We start from the raw sequence: 27,486 nt of genomic DNA, 5'->3' as shown, positions 1-27,486 counted from the left end.
TGCCCTAAAATTTAGCCTAATGAAGACATTGTTTAAGAAGAAGGGAATGGTTGACTGTTAAATGCTGCTCAGAGGTCAAAAAGATGAGTGAAAACTGACAGTCAGATCTAACAATAAGAACATGGCTGTTGACCTTGAAAAAGTTGTAGTGGAATTGTGGGGGCAAGATCTGTTTGTCGTTGGGGCACAAGAGAGAATAAGGTGAAACATTGGAGAGAATGAATGCAGACAACAGTTTTAGGGAGTTTACACCAAGAGGTAAGCTAGCTATGTAATTTACAATCCAAACTGGAATGCATTTGAAAAGGGCATTGTTACTGTTTATAATAGCCAGGACATGGAAGCAACCTAGATGCCCATCAGCAGACGAATGGATGAGGAAGCTGTGGTACATATACACCATGGAATATTACTCAGCCATTAAAAAGAATTCATTTGAATCAGTTCTAATGAGATGGGTGAAACTGGAGCCCATTATACAGAGCGAAGTAAGCCAGAAAGATAGAAGACCATTACAGTATACTAACACATATATATGGAATTTAGAAAGATGGTAATGATAACCCTATATGCAAAAAAAGAAAAAGAGACTCAGATGTATAGAACAGACTTGTGGACTCTGTTGGAGAAGGCGAGGGTGGGATGTTTCAAGAGAACAGCATCGAAACATGTATATCTAGGGTGAAACAGATCACCAGCCCAGGTTGGATGCATGAGACAAGTGCTCAGGCCTGGTGCACTGGGAAGACCCAGAGGGATGGGGTGGAGAGGGAGGTGGGAGGGGGGACCGGGATGGGGAATATATGTAAATCCATGGCTAATTCATTTCAATGTATGACAAAAACCACTGCAATATTGTAAAGTAATTAGCCTCCAACTAATAAAAATAAATGGAAAAAAATAAAAAAATAAAAAAAATAAATAAAACGGAAAAAAAAAAGAAAAGGGCATTGTTAATAATAAAACAAACTGCAACTGTTACGGTAAACTGAAGTAGATGTTATTTTATGAAAAGAAGAGAGGGCTATGGCTGGAAGTGAAGTGGAAGACAAAGTGTTGATTTGTTTTGCTGTGTTTTTTTTAAGAAGGGAGAAATAATCACATTAGCAGTATGAAAAGCAAAAAGATATGATACTGAAAGATGAACTCCAAGAGCAGTAGGTGCTCAATATTCTACTGGAGAAACAAATCCAGAAAGCATGAAGAGATGGCGCTAACGGAGAAACAACGCCCAGTTCTGGATGTGACTGTTGATGGGAGTAAGTCTGATGTGATAAAGAACAATATTGCATAGGCACCTGGAATATTAGGTCCATGAATCAAGGTAAATTGAAAGTGGTCAAGCAGGAGATGGCAAGTGTGGACATTGACATTTTAGCGATTGGTGAACTAAAATGGACTGGAAGGGGTGAATTTAATTTAAAGGACCGTTACATGTACTACTGTGGGAAAGAATCCCTTAGAAGAAATGGAGTAGCCATCATAGTCAGGAAAAGAATCTGAAACTTTGTGCTTGGGTGCAATCTGAAAAATGACAGAGTGATTTAAGGACAGGAACATAAAGGCCACAACAGATGGCATGGTCAAGTCTGTGTGGCAGACGACAGGCTGTGAGCACCAGTTTGCCCCTGGGCCTCCCTTTGTCCAGCCTGAAATGCGAGCCTGTTGGGCTGTGAGCCCCGTGAAGGCAGAAGTGTCATCACATCCTGTACTGTGGTTATCGGTGTGCACAGTGGGGCCAGACGATGTTGAGTCTGTCAACCCAGCTCCAGCCCATGCCAACTTTAATGTCTTGTGTCACAGTGTCTTGATCTCCTTTGCCAAAACTGAGACCCCTCTCATTAGATTTGGTTTGGAAATTAGAAACCCTGAGATCATAGGAAGTTGTTAACTATTCCTGCTGACAGGGGCAGTTTTCTTCTGGCCTACCAGAGTGAGCACTGGGATACACTCACACATGCACACTCACTCTGACATTTAATAAGGACTGTGGGTTGGGATCAGAAGAGGGCCAGATATGAGGAAGGTAATAAGAATAATATACAGGTGTTGGAGGCACTGATTGCCTGAGACACGACTCCCACTTTTTCCAGGTCTTGTCCCACCTATGTCTGAGGACATCCCTAGAAATCCATGCGGGCATCATCCCTGGTGTGCAGGTGGGACACCGACAGGCTTTGAAAGACAGGGACTCATACAGGATGGAGAACATGTAGGAAATGGGAGGTGAGTCTGGGCCCAGGTCTGTGAACTCAGAGCTGCACACACAGCCTGCCCGGGAGCTGTGTGAAGGGCTGTGTGGTGCAACTGTGTGAGGCCCGGGGCTGCGTGGATGAGGGATGAGCGGTCAGGATCCCGAGGGCTCTGTGCAGGGGTGTCAAGTGTCAATCCAAGGAGGGGACCCCCGGGTAGTGAAGTCACTTCCTTAAGAGCAGACCCTAACAGAACACGGAACCCTGTAACCAGGCACCCACCTTCTAGCAACAGCACCAGAGCCAGTTGGGGGCTCACTTGGCTGAAGAGTCTTCATTCAGAAGGATGTTCTCCAGCTGTGTCTCGACTGGCCAGGCTTCTGCTTCCGGAAACCCTGGAGGGAGAGGTTTTTCAGATGATTCAGGCGGTTCAGCGCTCAACTTGAATGCCTCTGGTCTTTTTCCAGGAGGTCAGCAAAGGTAATCCCAGTCAACCTAGAGCTGACCACATCAGGACTGGCCGCCACTGGGAGCCCTCCTTGGGCAGCGACAGCTGCCCTCATCTCCATGTGGGGGACGTGGGACTTGAGGGGAGGTTCTCCCTCTGGGCAGGAACGGGTTGGTGGGCACACGGTGACCTGGGGGTCCTGTCACGGTCACACGTGAGTACGGGCTGTCAGTGGCGAAGCAGGATCCCTGAGTTGCTGTGCTCTGTGCCAGTGTGGGGCCAAGGCTGGCAGGTGGTCGAGCATCTGCGTCCTCGGTGGAGGTCTGTGCAGAGAGTTGTGAGTGTGTCTGAATGGGAGATGTCTGTAGTTTTGAGAAGCACCACAGGCAGCTGACTGGTGCCCTGAGACTTTCTGCCCGGCTGCCAGGCACTGTGTTGACAGGGCTCCTCACGAGACTGCAGACAGGCAAGTGATCCCACCCAGCAGGTCCCACCATTTTCCTGCAGGTCCCAAGAGGTGGCTACATCCTCTCTATTCTCTGTTGTGGTCCCACGGCCTATCTCAGGGGCTCAACCATCACTCTCTGATATTCTGCACTTGGAAAGTGATGTATTGTGTCATGGTCAAGACAATGATTTCCACTAGACGGCACCCCCCAAACATTGACACTTGCAGAATTTGGTTTACTCTCATAGCAAGACTGTGAAGCTGGCAAATGATTGTTGGCCTCTTTTGGCAGACAGAGCCCTGCAGTGCTCCTGCTATTTCTCACAGGGCCACCAGAAGGCAGTGTGTGGCTGCTTATGGCAAACACTGCAAGGAGATCCAACTAGTCAATCCTAAAGGAAATCAATCCTGAATATTTCCTTGGAAGGACTGATGCTGAACTGGAAACTCCAATACATTGGCCACCTGATGAAAAGAACCAACTTATTTGAACAGACCCTGATGCTAGGGAAGATTGAAGGCCGGAGGAGAAGGGGACGACAGAGGATTAGATGGCTGGATGGCATCCCCGACTCAATGGACATGAGTTTGTGTAGCATCCGGGAGTTGGTGATGGACAGGGAAGCCTGGTGTGACGCAGTCCATGGGTTTGCAGAGAGTGAGACATGACTGAGCCACTGACCTGACAGACTGCCCCATTCAAAAGAGTCCTTTCCAAGTTAAACTTCCTCAGAACATGTTTGATAAACAAGAGAATTTCTTTAAAATATATTGACATGCTTTTCATCTCCAGTTTCATTTGGAAACTAGGGGAAAGCCATTCCAATAACACATGGAAGGTGAGCCACTGTTTGAAGTTTGTCCCTTGAGACACATATATGTGCTTAGTTGTTCAGTCAAGTCCAAGTCTTTGTGATCCCATGGACTACAGACCAGGCTCCTCTGTCCATGGGATTTTCCTGGCAAGAATCCTAGAGTAGGTTGCCATTTCCTACTGCAGTGGCATCTTATCGCCCCAGGGACAGAACCCGTATCTCGTATGTGTCCTGCATTGGCAGGAGGGTTCTTTACCACTGCACCAGCTGGATATCGATATGTAAAATTCTGTGCCAGCCCCTTTGTTTTTTCTCCTCTCCCCCTCATCCATCTATTAGTAACTATCTCTCTGAAACTCCTTTGGCAAATCTATGTAACATTATCAGAGAGATTTTTCAATCATCTTGATCCTTTCTTGTGATGTCAGTGTTTGTGTAGCAAATCATCTGCTCCTATGACACTGGGTATGTTCCTGACTCCTGGAAGACAGTGTTCAGGTGGGCAGCAGGTCTCAGTGGGAGTCAGTCCAGGGGGACGTCTGCTCAGCACAGCCAGCGCCAGCCCACATTGTCTTCTATCCCCAAAACACTGAGAATGTTTCCCTCCCCGCCACCCATTCGCACCACCGCCAGGGAACTTGGCTAAAATCCTGTATATGCTGAGGAAGGATCAGGGTCAGAACAATGAACAGTGGTTATAATAATTGTGAGAGAGAGATGAGATTCTGTGTTTTCAGTTCTTATATTTATGTGTCTTGATTCATTGTTTTATTATTTTATATTTTGATTGAAATATCATTCTATACAGTGCTGATAGTTTCTGCTGTGCAGCAAAGTGAATAATTATATACATATATACCCTCTTTCTTTAGATTCTATTCCTATGAAGGTTATTACAAAGATTTGAATAGAGTTCCCTGTGCTCCCCAGTCGATCTTTATCTATTCGATGTATAGTAGAGTATATTTGTCAATCCTAATTTATCGTTCCCCGTTTTTTGGTTACCATAAGTTGTTCTCTACATGTGAGGCTCTATTTCAGTAAATAGGTTTATATGTACCATTCTTTTAGATTCCATATGTAGGTGACATCATATGATATTTGTCTTTCTATATCAGACTTCACTCAATATGACAATTTATAGGTTCATCCTATAATTATGGTTTTCTCTGGATATTTGCCCAAGAGTAAAATTACTCTATCATATGGTAACTCTTATTTTTGGTCTTTTAAGATCCTTCATACTGTCAGACCCAACTGACGGTCTGAACTGAACTGATACTGTTTTTCATAGTGGCTATACCAATCTACATTCTCACCAACAATGTACGAGGCTTCCCTTTGCTCCACACCCTCTCCACCATTTATTGTTTGTAGATTTTTTTGATGATGGCCATTCTGACTCGTATGAGCTGATACCTCATTGTAGTTTTGATTTGTATTTCTCTAATAATTAGTGATGTTCAGTGTCTTTTCTTGTTCTTCTTGGCCACCTCTATGCCTCCTTTGGAGAAATGTGTATTTAGACCTTCCATCTATTTTTGATTGGGGATATTAGTTTGGTTTTATTATTTTGAATGTTGAGTTGCATGAGCCTTTGCATATTTTGAAGATTAATCCCCTGTTGGTCACTTCATTTGCAGATATATTCTTCCTTACTGTGGGCTCCTTTCATTTTTGGAGAACAGTGTCTCCCAGGGGTCAGTTTTTAAGTTTGATTAGGCTGCGTTGTTTTTATTTTTGTTTTTATTTTTATCACTGTAGAAAGTGGCTTAGAGACGATCTTTCTGCGATTGATGTCAGAGAGTGTTCTGCCTATATTTTTTTCCAACGTTTTTATAGTGCCTAGTCTTACATTTAGAACTTTAATCCATTTTTAGTTTATTTTTATGTGTGGTGTTAGAGATTCATATATCTATTCTTTTTCAGATTCTTTTCCCTGATAAGTTATTACAGAATATTGTGGAGAGGTCCCTGTGCTATACAGTAGGTCCTTGTTGATTATTTTACATATAGTAGCATCTGTGTATTAATCTCAAACTCCTAATTTATCCTTCCCCTCACTTGTCCCATTTGGTAATCGTAAGTTTGCTTTTAAAATTTGTGTATCCGTTTCCATTTTGTGAATAAGTTCATGTGGATCACTGTTTCAGAGTCTACATATTAGCAGTATCATAAGATATTTGTCTTTCTCTGTCGACTGTCTTCGCTTCTGTGATCATCTGCAGGTCCACCCAAGTTGCTGCAAATGGCATCATTTCATTCTTTTTATGGCTCAGTAGTATTGCACTGTGTATATGCACCACATCTTCTTTATCCATTTGTCAGTGGATATTTAGGTTGCTTCCACATCTTAGGCATTGTAACTAGTAGTGCATTATCCTTTCAATTGCCAGCTTTCTCCCAGTATATGTCCAGAAGTGGGATTGCTGGATCGTGAAGTAGTCTTATTTATTGAAGAGCCTTCATAGTGTTTTCCATATTGGCTACACCAATTTACATTCCCTCCAACAGTGTTCCAGGATTTCTTTTTCTGCACATCCTTGCCAACATTTATTTGTGTTCTTCTTGATGATGGCTATTTTGGTAGATGTGAGGGGGTAACTTCTGTTGGTGTGGATTTGCATTTCTTTGATGACTACAGATGTAAAGCATCTTTTCCTTTGCCTGTCCGCCATCTGTATGTTTTCTTTGGAAAAAATGTCCATTGAGACTTTCGGACCTTTTTTGAATGAAATTGGGTTTTTTGTTTGCTATTCAGTTGTATGAATTCTTTATATAGTTTAGATATTAGCCCCTTACAAAATATGTTAATTGCAAATATTTTCCCCTATTTCATTTCATTTCATTTCTCTCTCTTTTACTTTGTTGAACTCTGCTATAATTCCAGTTGTTACATTTTGCTAGTCTTTTGTGTTTAGAATCAGATTAGAAAACCATTTCTGAGCCATCTGATAAAGAGGTTTCTACCTGTTTTTTCTAGTTCTGTGGTTTCAGGTCTTCTACTCAAGGCTTAATGCATTTTGAGTGCACTTCTCTGCATATTGTAAGATACTGGTCCAGTTTGGTTGTTTTGCATGTAAGTGTCCAGTGATCTCAACACCATTTATTGCAGAGACTGTCCTTACCTACCTTTTATATTTTTGGCTTCTTTGTTGGTGGAGAAGGGAAAGGCAAACCACTTCAATATTCTTGCCTTGAGAATCACATGAGCAGTATGAAAAGCAAAAAGATATGATACTGAAAGATGAACTCCAAGAGCAGTAGGTGCTCAATATGCTACTGGAGAAACAAATCCAGAAAGCATGAAGAGATGGCGCTAACGGAGAAACAACGCCCAGTTCTGGATGTGACTGTTGATGGGAGTAAGTCTGATGTGATAAAGAACAATATTGCATAGGAACCTGGAATATTAGGTCCATGAATCAAGGTAAATTGAAAGTGGTCAAGCAGGAGATGGCAAGTGTGGACATTGACATTTTAGCGATTGGTGAACTAAAATGGACTGGAAGGGGTGAATTTAATTTAAAGGACCGTTACATGTACTACTGTGGGAAAGAATCCCTTAGAAGAAATGGAGTAGCCATCATAGTCAGGAAAAGAATCTGAAACTTTGTGCTTGGGTGCAATCTGAAAAATGACAGAGTGATTTAAGGACAGGAACATAAAGGCCACAACAGATGGCATGGTCAAGTCTGTGTGGCAGACGACAGGCTGTGAGCACCAGTTTGCCCCTGGGCCTCCCTTTGTCCAGCCTGAAATGCGAGCCTGTTGGGCTGTGAGCCCCGTGAAGGCAGAAGTGTCATCACATCCTGTACTGTGGTTATCGGTGTGCACAGTGGGGCCAGACGATGTTGAGTCTGTCAACCCAGCTCCAGCCCATGCCAACTTTAATGTCTTGTGTCACAGTGTCTTGATCTCCTTTGCCAAATCTGAGACCCCTCTCATTAGATTTGGTTTGGAAATTAGAAACCCTTTAGCTTTGCAGCAAGTTTTCAAATCAGTTATGCTCTTCTCCCATATTATGTTTTCTTCTTGTGATTGTTTGGCTATTTTGGGGTATATTAGTTGTAAAGTGTTTTAGGATAGGCATTTGGTTTAGGGTGGAGTTTTGATCAGGATTGCATTGGAATTGTAAATTGCAATGGTTAGTATTGAGATCTTAGCAATACGTCCTAAAATGCATGAAAACAGGATTTGTGTCATTTAATGTCTTCACAAAGTTTGACATTTCACTCTGTAAGTCTTCACAGTTTTTGTTAAGTTAATCACTATGTAGTTTATTCTTTCTGAAACAATTGTAAACAAATCTGTTTTCTTAATTTCCTTTTCCATTTGATCATTAGTGTACAGAAGTGCCACTGATTTTCAGCATTGACTTTGGTGAATGTCCTTGTTACTTTGCTGAAATAATTTTTTATTTATAACATTGTTTTTTTTTTTGTGGAATACTTAGGATTTCTACATTTGAGACCATGTCATGGGTGGACATAGATAATTCTACCTCTTTTCAGTTTAAAATGTCGCTGATTTATCTGTCTGTATGTATGTCTATCTTTCCTGACTCTTATGGCTAAGACTCTGAGTGCTGTGTTGCATAGAAGTGGAAAAACCTAGCATTCTTATGTGTTTCCTTATCTCAAAGGAAAAATTTTCAGTCTTCATCACTGGCTGTGATGTTGGCTGTGAGATTTACTTGTCTGTGTGTAGTCAGTTGTGTTCAACTCTTCACGACCTTTTGCACTGTAGCCCGCCAGGCTCCTCTGTCCATGGGACTCTCTAGTCAAGAATAGTGGAGTAGGTTGATGTTTCATCCTCTAGGGGATTTTCCTGATCCAGGGATCGGACCTCTGTCTCTTGCAACTCCTGCTTCGCAGGCAGATTCTTTACTGCTGAGCCACCAGGGACTTTAACTTTATGGTGGTAGTTGCCTTCAAGTGTTATTTGTCAAGTTTTTTTTTTTTTTAATCATGAAAAGGTTTTAAAATTTTTAAATTGCTCTCTCTGCATTGAGATCATGGTTTTTCCCTGTGTTATGTGAATGTGGTGCATTGCTTGCTTTCTTGCTTGCTTGCTAAGGTGATTCAGTCGTGTCCAACTCTGTGAGACCCCCATGGACAGCAGTCCACCAGGCTCCTCTGTCCACAGGATTCTCTAGGCATGAACTCTGGAGTGGGTTGCCATTTCCTTCTCCAACGTGGTGCATGATACCAATGCATTTTACTATGATGAAGCATTCTTGCATTCCAGGAAATATCCCACTTGTGTATATTGTATAATTCTTATTATATGAATTGATATAAATGATTACATATATATGTATATACATATATAGCATGCTGGCTACATCAGCTCTGGCTTCCTAAACCCTGGTAGAGTGGCAGGTGGCCAAGACGCAGCACTGGACCACAGAAGTTAATGCTTTCTAATTTCTCATGATCATTATCACTACTGATCCATGGGTGTTGTTTCACACAGTCAGTGACTATCTGACTTAGACCTGTAACTGCCCATCTCCTGCCCCCACGTCTCACTGCACTCCTTCCTTCTGGGACTCACTCAAACTACATCCTTCCTCATTCTCAGTGAGAGCCTGAGAGAGGCAAATGCTCGTAGTCTGAAAATGTTTTCTTCTGAAAATTTTCTTATTTTGCTTTTATTCTTGAGTGATAGTTTAGAATGAAAAATCTACAGACCATTTCTGTGATGTTTCCTTTTTCATCTGAAGCTGTTTTTCCCTTGTGTTCCCTGCTTCATTGTGACTGGTGACTGGTCTACTGTTGGGTCTCACTTGGTCTGCCTTCCCTGCTCTGTGATAAAGTCTCCAATTGTCTTTAATATTCCACAGTCCATTACTATAGGGTGAGGTTTGAGGAACCTCCATACTGTTCTCCATTATGGGTGTGTTTCATAGCGTCTTATTCATTGATGGTTCCAATAGTGTCTTTTACGACTTTAACAGATTTATAGGAATTTCTTTTATAAGGTAGTCAAATTATTCTATTTCATGAAGCACTTGAGGTCTAATCCTCCCATTGTAGTCTCTGCTGACCCTCGTTCATGGTGCCATAAAGGCAAGTTTTGCTGATACTGGATCCTTTCTGGTTTGTAGGGTTTGATATGTATATAAATATGTTTTTTTGTTGTTGTTGGTTTTGCTCATGTGACGGAGCTAAAAATTTCTACCTGATGCCATTTATGTTAAGTGTTATTTTGGTTTTCAGTCAGGAAAGGAATTTTAATTTTCTCAAATACATTCCAGGGCCTATGGAGAAGAACATTTAGAATTCTTCTGAAGTATCATTTCCTTCATGTTCCTCCCAACAGAAAAATGTCACTTATCACTCCAGTTAAAATAAAACATCCCCCACTCCCTGCCTTCACCCACTTCCTTTGCTTAGTTTTATCCATAGCAATTATAATCAGACACTGGCTGCCTGAATCAGAGGCTGTTTTATTCCATCTGGGCGGCTGTACCAAATACCATAGACCAAGTAGCATATGAACAGCAGAAATTTACCTTAACAGTTATAGGTGCTGAGAAGTCCAAGATCAAGGTGAATGCAGATTCCATGCCTAGTGAGGAACCACTTTCTTGTTCCTAGGAAGATTGTTTTCAGTGCACTCCCACCTGTCAGAAGAGGGGAGGGGCTCTCCCAGGCCTGTTTTGCTAGCGCTCTCTTCTTCCATGAGGGCTCTGTCTCTGACTTAATCACATCCTCTGGCCCCACCTCCTCATAATATCACCTTAGAGGTTAAGATTTCAGCATATGAATGACTCCTGAGGGCCCTGCACATGCTCAGTACAGGAAGAGAGGAGACCACACCCAGCATTCCGGGAGGGCTCCACGCATGCACGGTGCAGGGGCTAAATGTGGACCCACTGCTGTTTGAGGTATTTTTTTAATATGTCACTGATTTTTATCTGTCTCATCTATGTTGAAAATATATTTTCACATCTGTCACTTACTATAACCTCGTTGGTGTTCTTTCTCCTTTATGGCAACTGTGCTTCGCTTTGTTTTTCCAATAAAAACTTGAATTTTTTTTATTTATTTAGCAAGGTTGAAGTTACACAGAGCAATCGTTCAACCTAGGAATAGAAAGCGAAAATTTTACACGTTGGAAATGAAGGATGAATTAAACATGGAAAACCTAAAAGTACCAATTGGAAAGTACATATTGTGCTTCATTGGTACAACTAAATGCTGGGTTTTTGAAAAGGAAAGTATTATTTTTCTATACAGAAACAAATGAACGCTGTGAAGCCAATAAAAAAATTGGTGTATTATGAATAAAACTGGAAAACCTGTATAAAACAGAATTATGTAATGATACTGAACAATTTCATACCTATAAATTTGACTTGATAGGCTAAATGAATAATTTTCTGAACAACAAAAATTACCAAATTTCAATCTAGAGTAGACAGAAACTTTCTTTTTTTTTTTCTTTTTTTTTCCATTTATTTTTATTAGTTGGAGGCTAATTACTTTACAACATTGCAGTGGTTTTTGTCATACATTGAAATGAATTAGCCATAGATTTACATGTATTCCCCATCCCGGTCCCCCCTCCCCCCTCCCTCTCCACCCCATCCCTCTTGGTCTTCCCAGTGCACCAGGCCTGAGCACTTGTCTCATGCATCCAACCTGGGCTGGTGATCTGTTTCACCCTAGATATACATGTTTTGATGCTGTTCTCTTGAAACATCCCACCCTCGCCTTCTCCCACAGAGTCCACAAGTCTGTTCTATACATCTGAGTCTCTTTTTCTTTTTTTGCATATAGGGTTATCGTTACCATCTTTCTAAATTCCATATATATGTGTTAGTATACTGTAATGGTCTTTATCTTTCTGGCTTACTTCGCTCTGTATAATGGGCTCCAGTTTCACCCATCTCATTAGAACTGATTCAAATGAATTCTCTTTAATGGCTGAGTAATGTTCCATGGTGTATATGTACCACTTTCAACAGACCACTTTCGTAAAGTTATTTTAACAGTTGCTCACACATTCATTTAGGGATGGCCTGAGGAACTGATTCCTCTGAACCGTTGGAAAACTGCAATTTATTTTATAAAGGTACTTTTACCCTTGCCTTAGCATCAATAAAAAAAAATCCCCATTTTTAGAACTGTGCCTTGTTTAAGTTTAAAACGTACATGTGAAAACTCCTGACAACACAGAGCTTATTTATTTTATACATAGAAGTTTGTGTCTCTTAATCCTTTAACCCATCTTGTCTCTCTACTCCTCACCACTAGCAACTACGTGTTTATTCCTTATATCTGTGAGTATGTTTCTGTTTGATTACTTAGTGTTTCAGTTTTTATTGTTATTTATTTATTAATTTAGTCTCTGCCACATAGCATGCAGGATTCTAGTTCCCCAAGCAGGGAGCAAACCCAGGCCCCCTGCAGTGCGTGTGTGCTGTCCTAACCACTAGATCAAAAGGGATTTGACTGTTTTCTTTTCTAGAGTTCAGAAGTAAATGATAACATACAGTAAGTATTTGTATTTTTCTGATTTATTTCACTAAGCATAATATTCTCCATATCCACCCATGTTTTACAAATCGCAAATTTTCACTCTTTTCTGTAGGTGAGTGGTATTCCATTGTGTGTGTGTGTGTGTGTGTGTAATTTATTTTAATCAACTCATATGCTGCTGGGCATTTAGATTGTTTCCATATTTTGGCTATTGTAAATAATGCGGTACAAATATTGGAGTCCATGTATATTTTTGAATGAGTGTTTTTATTTGCTTCAGATATGTATACCTAGGAGTGAAACTGCTGGATCATGAGGTAATTTTAGTTTTTGATTTTTGAAGACCCTCCATACTGTTTTGCATACTGGCTGTACCATTCTACCTTGCCACCAACAGCATCTAAAGGTTCCTTTTTCTCCACATACTCCCTAGCATGTTAATTCTGATCTTTTTGATCATACCATGTGGTCAGTGATACTGCATTGCAGTTTGGATTTGCATTTTTCTAGTGATTTAGAATATTGAGCATCTTTTCATGTGCCTGTTGATCATTTGTATATCTTCTTTGAAAGAATGTCTATTTAGATTTCTGCCCTTTGAAAAACGAGATTTATTTTTGTTTGCTATTAAGTTGTATGAGTTCTTTTTTAATTTAATTTTTAGTTTATACTGTAGAATAGTTAATTTACAATATGGTATTAGTTTCAGGTGTACAACAAAGTGATTGAGTTATATATATTCATAGATCTATCCTTTTTCAGATTCTTTTCCCTTATAAGTTACCTCAGAATATTGTGGAGAGTTCCCTGTGCTATACAGTAAGTCCTTGTTGAATATTTCACATATAGTAGCATCTGTGTATTAATCTCAAACTCCTAATTTATCCTTCCCCTCACTTGTCCCATTTGGTAATCGTAAGTTTGCTTTTAAAATTTGTGTATCAGTTTCCATTTTGTGAATAAGTTCATGTGGATCACTGTTTTAGAGTCTACATATTAGCAGTATCATATTTGTCTTTCTCTGTTGACTGACTTCACTTCTATGATCATCTGCAGGTCCATCCAAGTTGCTGCAAATGGCAGCATTTCATTCTTTTTATGTCTCAGTAGTATTCCATTGTATATATGCACAACATCTTCTTTATCCATTTGGCAGTGGACATTTAGGATGCTTCCACATCTTAGGTATCATAACTAGTAGTGCATTATCTTTTGAGTTTACAGTTTCTCCCAATATATGTCCAGGAGTCCGATTGCTGGATCGTGGGGTAGTCTTCTTTTGTGAAGAGCCTTCATAGTGTTTTCCATACTGGCTACACCAATTTACATTCCCACCAACAGTGTTCAAGTATTTCTTTTTTTTTTTCCATTTATTTTTATTAGTTGGAGGCTAATTACTTTACATCATTGCAGTGGTTTTTGTCATACATTGAAATGAATTAGCCATGGATTTACATGTATTCCCCATCCCGGTCCCCCCTCCCACCTCCCTCTCCACCCGATCCCTCTGGGTCTTCCCAGTGCACCAGGCCTGAGCACTTGTCTCATGCACCAACCTGTGCTGTTGATCTGTTTCACCCTAGATAATATACATGTTTCGATGCTGTTCTCTTGAAACATCCCACCCTCGCCTTCTCCCAGAGTCCACAAGTCTGTTCTATACATCTGAGTCTCTATTTCTGTTTTGCATATAGGGTTATCATTACCATCTTTCTAAATTCCATATATATGTGTTAGTGTACTGTAATGGTCTTTATCTTTCTGGCTTACTTCGCCCTTTATAATGGTCTCCAGTTTCATCCATCTCATTAGAACTGATAAGAATTCAAGTATTTCTTTTTCTCCACTTCGTTGCCAACATTTATTTGTGTTCTTCTTGATGATGGCTATTTTGGTAGATGTGAGGGGGTAACTTCTCTTTGTGTCGATTTGCATTTCTTTGATGATTACAGATGTAAAGCAAATTTTCCTGTGCCTCTTTGCGATCTGTATGTCTTCTTTGGAAAAAATGTCTATTGAGACCTTTGGCCCTTTTTTAAATACAGTTGTTTTTTTGTTTGTTTGTTTGCTATTCAGTTGTATTCATTTTTATATATTTTAGATATTAGTCCATTACAAAATACATGAATTGCAAATATTTTCTCCTATTTCATTTCATGTCACTTCTCTCTGTTTTACTTGGTTGAGCTCTGCTATAATTCCAGTTGTTAACTTTTGCTTTTCCTTTGTGTTTAGAATCAGATCCGAAAATGATATCTGAGACAGCTGTTAGAGGTTTCTACCTGTTTATTCCCGTTCTGAGGTTTCAGGTCTTCTTCTACTCAAGGCTTAATGCATTTTGAGTTCAGTTCTCTGCATATTGTAAGATACTGGTCCAGTTTGGTTGTTTTGCATGTAAGTGTTCAGTTTTCCCAACATCATTGATTGTATAGACTGTCCTTACCTACCTTTTATATTTTTGGCTTGTTTGTTGGTGGAGAAGGGAATGGAAAACAACTTCAACATTCTTGCCTTGAGAATCCCATGAGCAGTATGAAAAGCAAAAAGATATGATACTGAAAGATGAACTCCCAAGGTCAGTAGGTGCTCAATATGATACTAGAGAAATAACACCAGAAAGAATGAAGAGATGGCGCCAACGCAGAAACAACGCCCAGTTCTGGATGTGACTGGTGATGGGAGTAAAGTGTGATGTGATAAAGAACAGTATTGCATAGGAACATGGAATATTAGGTCCATGAATCAAGGTAAATTGAAAGTGGTCAAACAGGAGATGGCAAGTGAGGACATTGACATTTTAGGGATCAGTGAACTCAAATCGACTGGAATGGGTGAATTTAATTCAAATGACCATGGCATCTACTACTGTGGGCAAGAATCCCTTAGAAGAAATGGAGCAGCCATCAGCGTCAGTAAAAGAGTCTAAAATGGTGTGGTTGGGTGCAATCTCAAAAGTGACAGAGTGATTTAATGACAGGAACATAAAGGCCACAACAGATGGGATGATCAAGTCTGTGTGGCAGACGCCAGGCTGTGAGCACCAGTTTGTCCCTGGGCCTCTCTGTGTCCAGGCTGAGATGCGAGCCTGTTGGACTGTGAGCCCGTGAAGGCAGCTGTGTCATCACATCCTGTACTGTGGTTATGTGTGTGCACAGTGGGGCCAGACGATGTTGAGTCTGTCAACCCAGCTCCAGGCCTGCCAACTTTAATGTCATGTGTCACAGTGCCTTGATCTTCTTGGCCAAAACTGAGACCCCTCTCAATAGATTTGCTTTGGAAATTAGAAACCCTGAGATCTAGGAAGCTGTTACCTATTCCTCCTTACAGGGGCAGTTTTCTTCTGGCCTACCATAGTGAGCACTGGGATACACTCACACATGCACACTCACACTGACAATTAATAAGGACTGTGGGTTGGGATCAGAAGAGGAACAGATATGAGGAAGGTAATAAGAATAATATACAGGTGTTGGAGGCACTGATTGCCTGAGACACGACTCCCACATGTTCCAGGTGTTGTCAAACCTATGTCTGAGGACATCCCTAGAAGTTCATGGGGGCATCATCCCTGGTGTGCAGGTGGGACACAGACAGGCTTTGAAAGAAAGGGACTCATCCGAGGATGAAGAACAGGTAGGAAATGGGAGGTGAGTCTGGGCCCAGGTCTGTCAACTCAGAGCTGCACACACAGCCTGCCCAGGAGCTGTGTGGAGGGATGTGTGGTGCAACTGTGTGAGGCCCGGGGGCTGTGCGGATGAGCGATGAGCGGTCAGTATCCGGTGGGCTATGTTCAGGGGTGTCAACTGTCAATCCAAGGAAAGGAAACCCGGGTGGTGAAGTCACTTCCTAACAGCAGACCATAACAGAACTCGGAACCCTGTAACCTGGCACCCACCTCTAGCAACAGCGCCACAGCCAGTTGGGGCTCACTTGGCTGGAGAGTCTTCATCCAGAAGGATGTTCTCCAGCTGTGTCTCGACTGGCTAGGGCTTCTGCTTCAGGAAACCCTGGAGGGAGGGGTTTTTCAGATGTTTCAGGTGGTTGAGCGCTCAACCTGGATGCCTCTGGCCCTTTACCAGGAGGTCACCTAAGGTAATCCCAGTCAACCTAGGGCTTTCCACACCAGGGCTGGCTGCCACTGGGAACCCTCCCTGGGCAACGTCAGCTTTCCTCATCTCCATGTGCGTGGAAGTAGGACTTGAGAGGAGTTACTCTGTCTGTGTAGAAGTGGGTTGTTGGGCACGTGGTGACCTGGGGGTCCTGTCATTGTCACACCTGAGGACGGGCAGGCAGTGGGGAAGCAGGATCCCTGAAGTGCTCTGTTCTGTGCCAGTGTGGACCCAAGCCTGGCAGGTGGTCAGGCGTCTGCGTCCTCGGTGGAGGTCTGTGCAGAGAGTGGTGGGCGTGTGTCTGGAGGGGAGACGTCTGTAGTTCTGAGAAGCACCACAGGCAGCTGACTGGTGCCCTGAGACTTTCTGCCCGGCTGCCAGGCATTGTGTTCACAGGGCTCCTCACGGGAATGCAGACAGGCAAGTGATCCCACCCAGCAGGTTCCCACCCTTTTCCTGCCGGTCCCAAGAGGTTGCTACCTCCTCTCTATTCTCTGTTGTGGTCCCAGGGCCTTACTCAGGTGCTCAACCATCACTCTCTGAAATTCTGCACTTGGAAAGTGATGTATTGTGTCATAGTCAAGGCAACGATTTCCACTAGACGGCACCCCCCAAACATTGAGACTTCCAGAATTTGGTTTACTCTCATAGCAAGACTGTGAAGGTGGCAACTGATTGTTGAACTATTTGGCATACAGACCCATGGAGCGCTGCAGTGCTCCTGCTATTTCTCACAGGGCCACCAGAGGGCAGTGTGTACCTGCTTATGGCAAACACTGCAAGGAGATCCAACTAGTCAATCCTAAAGGAAATCAATCCTGAATATTCATTGGAAGGACTGATGCTGAAGTGGAAACTCCAATACATTGGCCACCTGATGAGAAGAACCAACTTATTTGAACAGACCCTGATGCTAGGGAAGATTGAAGGCCGGAGGAGAAGGGGACGACAGAGGATTAGATGGCTGGATGGCATCCCCGACTCAATGGACATGAGTTTGCGTAGCATCCGGGAGTTGGTGATGGACAGGGAAGCCTGCTGTGCTGCAATCCATGGGGTTGCAAAGAGTCAGACATGACTGAGCCACTGAACTGACTGACTGCCCCATTCAAAAGAGTCCTTTTCAAGTTAAACTTCCTCAGAACATGTTTGATAAACTTAGGAGAATTTCTTTAAAATATATTGACATGCTTTTCATCTCCAGTTTCATTTGGAAACTAGTGAAAAGCCATTACAAGTAACACATGTAAGGTGAGCCACTGTTTGAAGGTTGTCCCTTGTGACACATATGTGTGCTCAGTCGCTCAGTCAAGTCCAACTCTTTGTGATCCCATGGACTACAGACCAGCCTCCTCTGTCCATGGGATTTTCCTGGCAAGAATACTGGAGTAGGTTGCCATTGACTCCTCCAGAGGCATCTTCTCGACCCAGGGACAGAACCCGTATCTCATGTGTTTCCTGCATTGGCAGGTGGGATCTTTACCACTGCACCAGCTGGATATCGATGGGTAAAATTCTGTGCCAGCCCCTTTGTTTCTTCTTCTCTCCCCCTCATCCATCTATAGGTAACTATCTCTCTGAAAGTCCTTTGGAAAATCTATATAACATTATCAGAGATATTTTTCAATCATGTTGATCCTTCCTTGTGATGTCAGTGTTTGTGTAGCAAATCATCTGCTCCTATGACACTGGGTATGTCCCTGACCCCTGGGAGACAGTGTTCAGGTGAGCAGTAGTTCTCAGTGGGAGTCAGTCCAGGGGGAGGTCTGCCCAGCACAGCCAGCGCCAGCCCACATTGTCTTCTATCCCCGAAACACTGAGAATGCTTCCCATCCCGCAACCCATCTGCCCCACCTCCAGGGATCTTGGCTAAAATTCTATTTGCTGAGGAAGCATCAGGGTCAGAACAACGAACAGTGGTTATAATAATTGTGAGAGAGAGATGAAGTTCTGTGTTTTCAGTTCTTATATTTATGTGTCTTGATTCATTGTTTTATTATTTTAAATTTATGATTGTAATATCATTCTTTACAGTGCTGTTCGTTTCTGCTGTTCAGCAAAGTGAATCAGTTATATATACCTTCGATTCTTAGATTCTATTCCCATGTAGGTTATTACAAAGAATTGAATAGAGTTCCCTGTGCTCTCCAGTAGATCTTTATCTATTTTATGTATAGTAGAGTGTATTTGTCAATCCTAATTTATCCTTCACCATTCTTTGGTAACCATAAGTTTGTTCTCTACATCTGAGACTCTATTTCTGTAAATAGGTTTATATGTAACATTCTGTTAGATTCCTTATGTAAGTGACATCATATGATATTTGTCTTTCTATATCAGACTTCACTCAGTATGACAATCTCTAGGTTCATCCATGTTGCACACATAGAATTATTTTGTTCTTTTTAAGAGTCGGTAATATTCCATTGTAAACATGAACAACATATTCTTTATCTATTCCTCCATCGAGGAACATTTAGTTGCTTCTGTCTTCTGGTTATTGTAAATAGTGCTGAAACGAACATTGGGGAACATGTATCTTTTCACATTATGGTTTTCTCCGGATATTTGCCCAAGAGTAAGATTACTGTATCATATGGTAACTCTTATTTTAGTCTTTTAAGAACCTTCATACTGTCAGACAAAACTGAGGGACTGAACTGAACTGATACTGTTTTTCATAGTGGCTATACCAATCTACATTCTCACCAACAATGTATGAGGCTTCCCTTTGCTCCACACACACTCCAGCATTTATTGTTTGTAGATTTTTTGATGATGGCCATTCTGACTGGTATGAGCTGATACCTCATTGTAGTTTTGATTTGTATTTCTCTAATAATTAGTGATGTTCAGTGTCTTTTCATGTTCTTCTTGGCCACCTGTATGCCTTCTTTGGAGAAATGTGTATTTAGATCTTCCATCTATTTTTTGATTGGGGATGTTAGTTTTTTGTTTTTTCTTTTTTTTAATGTTGAGCTACATGAGCTTTTGCATGTTTTGAAGGTTAATCCCCTGTTGGTCACTTCATTTGCAGATACTTTTTTCTTTCTGTGGGCTCTTTTCATTTTGGGAGAACACTGTCTCCCAGGGATCAGTTTTTAAGTTTGATTAGGCTGCATTTTTTTATTTTTGTTTTTATTTTCATCACTCTAGGAAGTGGCTTAGAGAAGATGTTTCTGCGATTTATGTCAGAGAGTGTTCTGCCTATGTTTTTCTCTAACGTTTTTATAGTGCCTAGTCTTACATTTAGATCTTTAGTCCATTTTAGTTTATTTTTATGTGTGGTGTTAGAGATTCACAGATCTATTCTTTTTCAGATTCTTTTCCCTTGTAAGTTATTAGAGAATATTGTGGAGAGATCCCTGTGCTATACAGTAGGTCCTTGTTGATTATTTTACATATAGTAGTGTCTGTGTGTTAATCTCAACCTCCTAATTTATCTTGCCCTTCACTTGTCCCATTTGTTAATCGTTATTTTGCTTTTAAAATTTGTGTATCAGTTTCAATTTTATGAATAAGTTCATGTGCATCACTTTTTTGGAGTCTATATAACAGCTGTATCATAAGATATTTGTCTTTCTCTGTCGACTGACTTCACTTCTATGATGATCTACAGATCCATCCAAGTTGCTGCAAATGGCAGCATTTCATTCTTTTTATGGCTCAGTAGTATTCCATTGTGTATATACACCACATCTTCTTTATCCATTTGGCAGTGGATATTGAGGTTGCTTCCACATCTCAGGCATTGTAACTAGTTGTGCATTATCCTTTCAATTGATAGCTTTCTCCCAGTATATGTCCAGGAGTGGGATTGCTGGACCGTGAGGTAGTCTTCTTTTTAGAAGAGCCTTAATAGTGTTTTCCATACTGGCTACACCAATTTACATTCCCACCAACAGTGTTCAAGTATTTGTTTTTCTCCACATCTTTGCCAACATTCATTTGTATTCTTCTTGATGATGGCTATTTCGGTAGATGTGAGGGGGTAACTTCTCTTGGTGTGGATTTGCATTTCTTTGATGATTACAGATGTAAAGCAACTTTTCCTTTGCCTGTTTGCCATCTGTATGTCTTCTTTGGAAAAAATGTCTATTGAGACCTCTGGCACTTTTTAAAATACAGTTGTTTTTTTCTGTTTGTTTGCTATTCAGTTGTATGAATTCTTTATATATTTTAGATATTAGCCCCTTACAAAATATATGAATTGCAAATATTTTCTCCTATTTCGTTTCATTTCATTTCTCTCTGTTTTACTTTGTTGACCTCTGCTATAATTCCAGTTGTTACCTTTTGCTTTTCTTTTGTGTTTAGAATCAGATCCGAAAATCATTTCTGAGACAGCTGTTAAAGAGGTTTCAACTTGTTTTTTCTAGCTCTGTGGTTTCTGGTCTTCTACTCAAGGCTGAATGCATTTTGAGTTCAGTTCTTTGCATATTGTTAGATACTGGTCCAGTTTGGTTGTTTTGCCTGTAAGTGTCCAGTTTTCCCAACATTATTTATTGCAGAGACTGTCCTTACCTACCTTTTATATTTTTGGCTTGTTTGTTGGTGGAGGAGGGAATCGCAAACCACTTCAATATTCTTGCCTTGATAATCCCACTAGCAGTATGAAAAGCAAAATATATGATACTGAAAGATGAACTCTCAAGGTTAATAGGTGCTCAATATGCTACTGGAGAAATAACTCCAGAAAGAATGAAGAGATGGCACCAACACAGAACGAACGCCCAGTTCTGGATGTGACTGGTGATTGGAGTAAAGTCTGATGTGATAAAGAACAGTGTTGCATAGGAACATGGAATGTTAGGTCAATGAATCAAGGTAAATTGAAAGTGGTCAAACAGGAGATGGCAAGTGTGGACATTGACATTTTAGGGATCGGTGTACTAAAATGTACTGGAATGGGTGAATTTAATTCAAATGACCATGACATCTACTACTTTGGGCAAGAATCCCTTAGAAGAAATGGAGCAGCTATCATAGTCAGCAAAAAAATCTGAAATGGTGTGCTTGGCTACAATCTCAAAAGTGACAGAGTGATTTCAAGACAGGAACACAGGCCACAGCAGATGAAAGGCTTAAGTCTGTGTGGCAGACGACATGCTCTGAGCACCAGTTTGTCCCTGGGCCTCTGTGTATTCAGCCTGAGATGCTGACCCTGCTGGGCTCTGAGCCCCATGAAGGCAGCTGTGTCATCATATCCTGTACTGTGGTTATGGGTGTGGACAGTGGGGCCAGACGATGTTGAGTCTGTCAATCCATCTCCAGCCCCTGCCAACCTAATGTCTTGTGTCATAGAGTCTTGATCTCCTTGGCAAAAGCTTAGACCCAACTCATTAAGTTTGCATTGGAAATTAGAAACCCTGAGATCTTAGGAAGCTGTTGCCTATTCCTTCTTACAGGGGCAGTTTTCTTCTGACCTACCAGAGTGAGCACAGGGATACACTCACACACGCACACTCACATTGACATTTAATAACGACTGTGGGATGGGATAAGAAGAGGGACAGTTATGAGGAAGTTAATAAGAATAATATACAGGGGTTGGAGGCACTACTTGCCTGAGACCCAGACTCCCATATTTTCCAGGTCTTGTCCCACCTATGTCTGAGGACATCCCAAGAAATTCATCCTGGCATCATCCCCGGTGTGCAGGTGGGGACACTGATAGGCTTTGAGAAACAGAGATTAATCCAGGATGGAGAACAGGTAGGAAACGGGAGGTGAGTCTGGGCCCAGGTCTGTCAAGTCAGAGCTGCACACACAGCCTTCCCGGGAGCTGTGTGGAGGGCTGTGTGGTGCAACTGTGTGAGGCCCAGGGCTGCGTGGATGAGGGATGAACGGTCAGGATCCCGAGGGCTATGTGCAGGGCTGTCAATTGTCAATCCAAGGAAGGGGAACCAGGGTAGTGAAGTCACTTCCTCGATGGCAGACCCTAACAGAACTCGGAACCCTGTAACCAGGCACCCAACTTCTGGCAATGCGCCACAGACAGTTCGGGCTCACTTGGCTGGAGAATCTTCATCCAGAAGGATGTTCTCCATCTGTGTCTCGACTGGCCAGGGCTTCTGCTTCAGGAAACCCTAGAGGGAAGGTTTTTCAGATGTTTCAGGCAGTTCAGCGCTCAAGCTGGATGCCTCTGGTCCTTTACCAGGAGGTCACCTAACGTAATTCCAGTCAACCTAGAGCTGGCCACACCAGGCCTGGCCGCCATTGGGAGCCCTCCCTGGGCAGCACCAGCTGCCATCATCTCCATGTGTGGAGAAGTGGAACTTGAGGGGAGTTTCTCCCTCGGGGCAGGAGAAGGTTGGTAGGCACGTGGTGACCTGGTGGTCCTGTCACGGTCATACCTAAGAATGGGCTGGCAGTGGGGAAGCAGGATCCCGGAGGTGCTATGTTCTGTGCCAGTGTTGATCCAAGTCTAGCAGGTGGTCGGGTGTCTGCGTCCTAAGTGGAGGTCTGTGCAGAGAGTGGTGGGGGTGTGTCTGGATAGGAGCTGTCTGGGGTCCGAGAAGCACCACAGGCAGCTGGCCGGTGGCCTGAGACTCTCTGCCCGGCTGCTGGGCACTTGTTCACAGAGCTCCTCATGGGACTGCAGACAGGAGCTGGTCCTCGGAGCCCCCTGCTCCACGTCCCTGCACGAGGGGCAGGAGCCCCACACCAGCGACAGAGCCCAGGGAGAGCACATGGTGAGTGCCAGGTGGGAGGAGACTTGACACCCAGGACGTTCTGGATCCCAGAGCCACCCTGGCCTGCCCCTGGGTCCCTCATGGAGTCCTGCTCCCAGAGGAACCTGACACTGTCAGCTCTGTGAAGTGCCCTTGCGGCCCAGGCCATGACTTGTCCAGATGCAAAATCACTGCTCACATACATGTGGGACTCTCAGAAGGAGATTGTGATAGGATTTCACTTCATGCCCCAAGGAGCCTGTCTGCATTTTTCTAAAGTTTATCGTGTAGTAACTCCATCCGCAGGTATCCACATGGGCCTGAGAATCCTGTTGTCTCTCACCCCAGGATCAGCCCCTCTCACCGAGTTCTCATCCACAGAATGAGAAGTTTTGGACACCACCACAGGGATGATGCAGTGAACACCCGGGAGCTGTCCAATGCAAACTGTCCTGAGACGCTAACACATGTAACCATGGCCCAGTGCCAGTTCACTCGAGATGCCAGGACGTTTATCCAGCGGAGGGCGCTCCTGCCACTCCTACTGCCCCTCCTCCTGGATGCTTGGGGACTCAGTTTGAGCTCCAGCCCCTGCCTTCCTGGAATCTTTGGTGCCCCCTCTGACTCCTGTCTCTGCTGTGTTCCACCCCAGGGGAAAGTGTTTCCGTGCGGGACAGGAATGAGACCTGCAGGCTCTGGAGCGTCCGGAGACTCAGACTGGTGACGTTGGTGGGCAACCTGGTGCCCGCCTTCCTGGGCCGTGACCCCTCCTACTTCCCCACATTCTTGGGCACCTACAGGGCTTTTGGTACCCCACAGCAGGTGCTGGACCTTCTCTTAACGAGGTGAGCACTTCCCCTCCCGAACTGGGGACTCATGGGGACCCGGGCAGCTACCAGCTGTGAGTCGTGGGAATGTCTGTCCACCTCTCTGAGCCCCAGTTGGCCCCTTCCGCACACGAGGGGAAAGGGATGAGCAGCCCCCAGGGTGACTGTGGGCACTAAGTTGGTGCTTCCCAGAAAGTGCTTTTGGGAACCTGGTCCCCTGGAAAGGCTGGGGTTGTGCTGAGTCATCATGTTCTTCCTCACCTCGAGCAAGTGTCTGTCTCAGTTGTCTCTGTGCATTTGACTTTGGCCCAAAGCATTTTCCCAATTGCAAGGTGAGGTGTGAGAGGTGCCCTATCCTGGGAGAGTGAGAGCAGGGGTCCCTGGGAGTGATCAGTGGTGCCCCAGGCACTCGGAAGGGGCTGGTTGGGCTCTTTCACAATTGAAATATAGAGGAAGGTGCAAAAGTCTCAGGCACTTTTCTAGGAACAAGCAACATGTAATGCATCGAGCAGATCGCAGTCTTGCTGACCAGGGCTTCAGTTCTCTCGGGGTGAGGGCCTGGGGGGAGAGGGGTAACCCTGTCGCACTAACCGTCACATTTGGGCGTGTCTCCAATACTGTCCATGTCACACTTTCCTGGCCTCCTGTAGGTATGGATGCATCCTCGCTTACTACGATGAGGATGGTGGACCCCAGCACCAGCTGAAAATGTGAGTGGATTGTGATTCAAGAGGGAGCGACTGCCTTCTCCAGAGAGCTGCCAGGAGTAATGGGGTTGCTGGATGGGCAGGGCTAGCAGAATCCTGGGTCTCATATAGTCTGGATCCTACTGGGGGCAAGGTCTTGGGGGCTTTTCCTGGAAAAGAGGAAAGGAGGCCAAGAGAGCTGTGGAGAGGTCTGGGGTATTCTGAGAAGCATCTAGTAGGTCAGAGGTCACAGTCCACCCCATGAGAATCCACACCCGTCCCCTGTCCATCCCAGTTGTGCCTCTACCCCCGATCCTGGGACCCAGAACACAAAGCGTGGCTAGCATCCTGCTCACTGTCTGGTGGAACCTCAGCTGGGGTTGCTCAGCTGGTGCTCAGGGGACCTATTGACACTCAGGGGACAGCTGAGCCCTCGCTGGTAAAGGATGAGTGTTAGTGGCAGGAGGAGATGGCAGCGCGTCCCTAGGGGATGAGGCAGCCTTTAGATGTAGGAGGTCAACCTGAGGTGTTAGGAGGCCCTCAGGAAGCCTGGGCAGGTGACAGAGTCTGTGTGTGCCCTCCTGGGACAGATACTGCTGGGAGTGCTTCGTGTTCCTGAGGTGCAGTGATGAGAGTAGACACCCGACCTGCCCTCACAGTGGTGACATCAGGGGGCGGGGCAGGGGGAGGGTCAGTCCACCATGTCAGGCTGCCCTCAGGAAGTGGACACATGGTCACGCCGTGGATCAAGGGCTGTCACTTGAGCAGGCTCGTTGTTGGCCCCTCTCCTTGCTGCCCAAGGGACTGTCAAGAGTCTTCTCCAGCCCCACAGTTCAAATGTATCAATTCCTTGATGCTCAGCTGTCTTTACAGTCCAGCTGTCACATCCACACGTGACTACTGGAGAAACCATAGCTTTCAGTAGACGGAGGTTAATTGGCAAAGTATGTCTCTGCTTTTTAACATGCTGTCTAGGTTAGGGTATAAGTTTTCTTCCAAGGAGCAAGCGTCTTCTAATTGCATAGCTGCAGTCACCACCTGCAGAGATTTTGGAGCTCCAACGGAGAGAGTCTGTCACTCTTTCCATTGTTTCCCCATTTATTTGCCACCAAGTGATGGGACCAGATGCCATGATCTGACTTTTTTGAATGTTGAGTTTTAAGCCAACATTTTCACTCTGCTCTTTCACTTTCATCAAGAAGCTCTTTAGTTCCTCTTTGATTTCTGCCATAAGGGTGGTGTCATCTGTATATCTGAGGTGATTGATATTTCTCTCCACAATCTTGATTCCATCTTGTGCTCCATCCAGTCCAGCGTTTCTCATGATGTCCTCTGCATATCAGCTGAAGAAGCAGGGTGACAATATATAGCCTTGACGTACTCCTTTTTCCCAATTTTGGAATTGAGTCTGGGTTGGCCCCAATGTTCCCCATATTCTAACTGTTGTCCCCTCTCGATAACCTGTAATACAGAGTTCCTCTAGGCAAATCAGGTGAGCGGCCAATATCCCCAATCTCTTGAAAGAATTTTTTTCCACAGTGTTTTTTGTTGTTGATCCCACACAGTGAAAGCTCCTTTGGTTGTAAAAGTCCATAAAGTTAGAAGAAACATGTTTTTATTTCTTCCTTCCTGGCAATTCATCTTTGCTTTTTTTTCCATTATCCAACGGAATGTTGGGCAATTCTGATTTTGATTCCCTCTAGCTTTTTTCTGAATCCAACATGAACAACTGGAAGCTCCCACGGTTTCATATACGGTTTTTTAGAAGCCTGGCCTAGAGAATTTTGGAGCCTTAACCTTTTTTCTAGCGTGTGAAAATGAAGTGCAATATTTTGGCAGTATTTTTTTTTTTTTTTTTTTCTTGCCATTGCCCCTTTTTTTTGGGCTTGGGAATAAAAAAGACCCTTTTCCTTCCCCTGTGGACATGCTGATTTTTTTTCAAAAATTTGCAAGGGCTGTTAGTGCAGCACTGTCACAGCCCCTTTTAGGAACTTTGAACATTCCACGGGAATCTGTCCCACCTTCGAAAACTTTTTTTTTGTAGTGAGTTTTTCCCAAGGCCCTCTTGACTTTTTTTATCCCAAGATTTTCTGGGGCTAGGTGAGTGAAAAATACCAGGGCTCTCTTTGATGAAAACCAAACCAACTCATTTTGGGCGGTGTTATCTTTCATAAAGAATAAAAACCGATATTTTTTTTTCCAGGCATCCCCCTTGATTCCAGCTTTTTTGCTTCCAAAACCAGCCCCACATTTACATTGTACTGGGGGGCCTCGAGTTTAAAAAAAAGCAGGGTAAAAAATATACAGGCTTGAGTTTTTTTCCTTTCCCAAATTTGACTCAGTTTGTCATTCCATGCCTGTTTCTAACTGATGCCTCTTGACCTGTATACAGTTCTTGCAGGAGGCAGGTATGTTTTTCTGCTACTTCCCGCCCTTGAAGAATTTTCGACAGTTTGTTTTTTATCCACAAAAGCAAAGGGTTTGTTTTTTGTGTAGTCAAAAAAGGGGAAAATAATGTTTTTTCTGGAATTTCCTACTTTTTTATGATCCAGTTTTTTTTGTTGGCAATTTGATTTTCTTGTTTTTTCTGTCTTTTGGAAATCCCCTTCGTCATCTTTTTAATCTCTTGGGTTTAATTTTTTTTGTTGACCTAGCTTGAAGAATTTGAGCATTAACTTGGCTAGCCTTGAAATAAGGACAGTTATGCAATAGTTTTTGAAGATTCTTTTTGTTTAGATTGGAATGAAAAAAATGAACTTTTCCCCCGCCCTGGGGCCTGCTATTTTCCCTTTCTC

At 43.2% G+C, this 27,486-nt stretch overlaps 1 protein-coding gene across 3 annotated transcripts; it reads left to right on the top strand.

Annotated features, from left to right (window-relative positions):
- The first annotated feature begins 810 nt into the window (after positions 1 to 810).
- Positions 811 to 26,072, top strand: LOC139033713 (ral guanine nucleotide dissociation stimulator-like). Of its 3 annotated transcripts, none has more exons than XM_070463194.1 (4): positions 811 to 2,672; positions 22,100 to 23,199; positions 23,831 to 24,023; positions 24,656 to 26,072. In XM_070463194.1, the coding sequence occupies exons 2-4, from the start codon at positions 23,097 to 23,099 to the stop codon at positions 24,717 to 24,719; spliced, it is 360 nt and encodes a 119-aa protein (XP_070319295.1). In that variant the 5' UTR covers positions 811 to 2,672; positions 22,100 to 23,096; the 3' UTR covers positions 24,720 to 26,072. The 3 variants fall into 3 exon arrangements, with proteins under 3 accessions (XP_070319295.1, XP_070319294.1, XP_070319292.1); XM_070463193.1 differs by lacking the exon at positions 811 to 2,672 and having other exon boundaries at positions 18,517 to 22,233; positions 23,089 to 23,199; XM_070463191.1 differs by lacking the exon at positions 811 to 2,672 and having other exon boundaries at positions 18,518 to 22,219; positions 23,089 to 23,199.
- The last annotated feature ends 1,414 nt before the right edge of the window (positions 26,073 to 27,486 follow it).

This window comes from Odocoileus virginianus, unplaced genomic scaffold, assembly GCF_023699985.2.
Source record: "Odocoileus virginianus isolate 20LAN1187 ecotype Illinois unplaced genomic scaffold, Ovbor_1.2 Unplaced_Scaffold_39, whole genome shotgun sequence".
In the NCBI taxonomy this organism is placed as follows: Eukaryota; Metazoa; Chordata; class Mammalia; order Artiodactyla; family Cervidae; genus Odocoileus; species Odocoileus virginianus.
The sequence above is the reverse complement of the archived record's forward strand: the minus strand, read 5'-3'. Positions and strand labels throughout refer to the sequence as shown.